Genomic DNA, 3,865 nt, shown 5'->3' with positions numbered 1-3,865 from the left:
TGGCCGGAAGTGACGTCACTGGCCGGTCCGGCGGCAGACGACGCCACGTGTGCAGGTAGGAGGAGCGAGGAATGTGGGTTGCTGTTGGGATGGGGTAGTTGGGGGAGACATGTTTGCCCCCGGTGGGTTGCTGTTGGGATGGGGGTAGTTGGGGGAGACATGTTTGTCCCCGGTGGGTTGCTGTCGGGATGGGGTAGTTGGGGGAGGCATGTTTGCCCCCGGTGGTTTGCTGTCGGGATGGGGTAGTTGGGGGAGGCATGTTTGCCCCCGGTGGGTTGCTGTCGGGGTACAGGGGGGGTCCTGGGATGGGGGGAAGTTGGGGGGACTCTTGGAGGAATGGGGGAGGGGCTCCTCATTGTAATATGTCTTGGTTGGGTTGCTCCAGGTGTCCCGGCCGGCCATAAACTTCCTGAAGTTGGTGCAGAATGAGCCGCTCTTTAACGTGAAGTATTTGAATGAGCGCCTGTACCAGCACACGGAGACCATGCGTCAGATGCAGCGCAACCGCGAGAAGCTGCGTCTCCTCGGAGAATATCTGATGACGTGTCGCAGTGGAGCTCTGCAGGAACTGAGCGCAAGGTGAGCGCCGAATGCCACGAGGGGTGATGGCACGTGCTGTAAAGTGAGGATGCCGGTGTCATAATTATTCCCCCAGTCCTTACTTTGGGACTACACCATGATCCTGTACCGGATGAAGATGGGGGAGTAGGTGGGTCTGAGCAGTTTAGCAAAACGCACTGGGCAGGGCTGACACTACTCGGTCCACAAAAGTCCTGAGTCTTGTCAACCCCCAACAGGAAGTCCAACATGTTTCTCTACTTAACCCTTTTGCTGCCACGCAATCCTGTAAAGTTATTGGAGAGAGAGCATGTGTGAAACACTGCCCATGTACCATACACTGCCCATGTACCATACACTGCCCATGTACCATACACTGCCCATGTACCATACACTGCCCGTATACCATACACTGCCCGTATACCGTACGCTGCCCGTATACCGTACACTGCCCGTATACCGTACACTTCTCGGAGAATATCTGATGACGTGTCGCAGTGGAGCTCTGCAGGAACTGAGCGCAAGGTGAGCGCCGAATGCCACGAGGGGTGATGGCACGTGCTGTAAAGTGAGGATGCCGGTGTCATAATTATTCCCCCAGTCCTTACTTTGGGACTACACCATGATCCTGTACCGGATGAAGATGGGGGAGTAGGTGGGTCTGAGCAGTTTAGCAAAACGCACTGGGCAGGGCTGACACTACTCGGTCCACAAAAGTCCTGAGTCTTGTCAACCCCCAACAGGAAGTCCAACATGTTTCTCTACTTAACCCTTTTGCTGCCACGCAATCCTGTAAAGTTATTGGAGAGAGAGCATGTGTGAAACACTGCCCATGTACCATACACTGCCCATGTACCATACACTGCCCATGTACCATACACTGCCCATGTACCATACACTGCCCATGTACCATACACTGCCCATGTACCATACACTGCCCGTATACCATACACTGCCCGTATACCGTACGCTGCCCGTATACCGTACACTGCCCGTATACCGTACGCTGCCCGTATACCGTACGCTGCCCGTATACCGTACGCTGCCCGTATACCGTACGCTGCCCGTATACCGTACGCTGCCCGTATACCGTACGCTGCCCCTATACCGTACACTGCCCGTATACCGTACACTGCCCATATACCGTACACTGCTGTACATAGGTTGTAGGGGTATGTGGGGAGGTCCTCCATACTGGGGATGTGCTCTGACACATTACAGCTGGTCAGTTTAATAGCATCATGCAGTACCCCCTCCCACCCCGGGGGGTGCCAGACATATATTGCATGCACTGTGCCCTTCTCTCATTGCCTTTTCATTTTTTGTTACAGTTTGGATCAGCGCAATTACCTTCTGGACTGCGCTCACACATACAGCGTGCGGGACCTCAAACAGGTACAGTATGGTGTGAGAGCTGGCGGGGTGCGCTGATTGGGGTCAGGGCTCCCTGTGTGCTCTGTGTGGGGTCAGGGCTCCCTGTGTGCGCTGTGTGGGGTCAGGGCTCCCTGTGTGCGCTGTGTGGGGTCAGGGCTCCCTGTGTGCGCTGTGTGGGGTCAGGGCTCCCTGTGTGCGCTGTGTGGGGTCAGGGCTCCCTGTGTGCGCTGTGTGGGGTCAGGGCTCCCTGTGTGCGCTGTGTGGGGTCAGGGCTCCCTGTGTGCGCTGTGTGGGGTCAGGGCTCCCTGTGTGCGCTGTGTGGGGTCAGGGCTCCCTGTGTGCGCTGTGTGGGGTCAGGGCTCCCTGTGTGCGCTGTGTGGGGTCAGGGCTCCCTGTGTGCGCTGTGTGGGGTCAGGGCTCCCTGTGTGCGCTGTGTGGGGTCAGGGCTCCCTGTGTGCGCTGTGTGGGGTCAGGGCTCCCTGTGTGCGCTGTGTGGGGTCAGGGCTCCCTGTGTGCGCTGTGTGGGGTCAGGGCTCCCTGTGTGCGCTGTGTGGGGTCAGGGCTCCCTGTGTGCGCTGTGTGGGGTCAGGGCTCCCTGTGTGCGCTGTGTGGGGTCAGGGCTCCCTGTGTGCGCTGTGTGGGGTCAGGGCTCCCTGTGTGCGCTGTGTGGGGTCAGGGCTCCCTGTGTGCGCTGTGTGGGGTCAGGGCTCCCTGTGTGCGCTGTGTGGGGTCAGGGCTCCCTGTGTGCGCTGTGTGGGGTCAGGGCTCCCTGTGTGCGCTGTGTGGGGTCAGGGCTCCCTGTGTGCGCTGTGTGGGGTCAGGGCTCCCTGTGTGCGCTGTGTGGGGTCAGGGCTCCCTGTGTGCGCTGTGTGGGGTCAGGGCTCCCTGTGTGCGCTGTGTGGGGTCAGGGCTCCCTGTGTGCGCTGTGTGGGGTCAGGGCTCCCTGTGTGCGCTGTGTGGGGTCAGGGCTCCCTGTGTGCGCTGTGTGGGGTCAGGGCTCCCTGTGTGCGCTGTGTGGGGTCAGGGCTCCCTGTGTGCGCTGTGTGGGGTCAGGGCTCCCTGTGTGCGCTGTGTGGGGTCAGGGCTCCCTATGTCTGCTGTGTGTTTTGTACTCTAGTAGGAGCTTATATTTGGGGGTAGTACTGCCACTCCTCCTGACGGGAGTTCTTTATCCTCGGATACTGTTGAACCGTTTGTGGTACCCCTCAGCTCTACCCCCCTTTCCTGGGACCTCCGGACCTTCAGGTTCCTATTGTTCCCTTATCTAGTACAGACCTGTCCATTCATTGGCTCCAAGAAGCACCTGTTACAGCTCAGAACACTGGACCCCAATCTCCTCCCTCGTGTTTTCTTCATGGCACCTCCATTGTGGAATGCTCCAGAAACCCTCCCTGAAGAGGGTCAGTCTACGTCCTTCCAATGGATCGAACACCCGCAGGCAGGGCAGCCATCAGGAGGGTACGCCAGATACTCGTGTAGGGGGCCCGGGCAGCCTGGGGGGGCCCGCCCGAGTGGCCTAAAGCCGTGTAAGGGGCCCTGAAATTTCTGATGGCTGCCCTGCCCGCAGGCTTCATCTGTACACGGCTTCCCCCGGTGTCTGGCGTTGGTATCTTTTGGTCACCAGGGAGTGAGGCAGATCAGCTTGAGTTCTCAATCCCTGTGGACCATCGATCCCTACTTCAGTGGTCAAAGAAATCCCCCCTTTTTCCCCTGTCAGAGCTTCTAGGATATTAGGGGATTGCCCTCCAGACATGGTCTCCCTTTCTCTTGCAGACCTCAGACCCTTTCAGCCTCTTCCTCTACGTGTCAGAGGGTTTAGGGTGAGACATCCAGATGGTCTCTTTGGAACAAGACGCCCCAGATGCAACTTGTCAGCGCTTTGAAGGGGATGGAGTCACCCCCCCCCTCCCCCTCCCCCATCTAGGACTTCTCT

At 58.6% G+C, this 3,865-nt stretch overlaps 1 protein-coding gene across 1 annotated transcript in view; it reads left to right on the top strand.

Moving 5' to 3' along the window:
- The window catches only part of PLEKHM1 (pleckstrin homology and RUN domain containing M1), a gene marked incomplete at its 5' end in the record, with an annotated part of 24,434 nt that overhangs the window by 17,010 nt on the left and 3,559 nt on the right, over window positions 1-3,865 (top strand). The window contains 2 exons of the mRNA XM_018575592.1: window positions 386-579; window positions 1,890-1,953. Coding sequence (XP_018431094.1) covers window positions 386-579; window positions 1,890-1,953 — 258 coding nt within the window. The remainder of the gene's footprint in view (window positions 1-385; window positions 580-1,889; window positions 1,954-3,865) is intronic.

Source organism: Nanorana parkeri, unplaced genomic scaffold (assembly GCF_000935625.1).
Source record: "Nanorana parkeri isolate BGI_ZX_2015 unplaced genomic scaffold, ASM93562v1 scaffold4215, whole genome shotgun sequence".
NCBI lineage: Eukaryota > Metazoa > Chordata > Amphibia > Anura > Dicroglossidae > Nanorana > Nanorana parkeri.
This window is presented reverse-complemented; position numbering and strand designations above follow the sequence as displayed.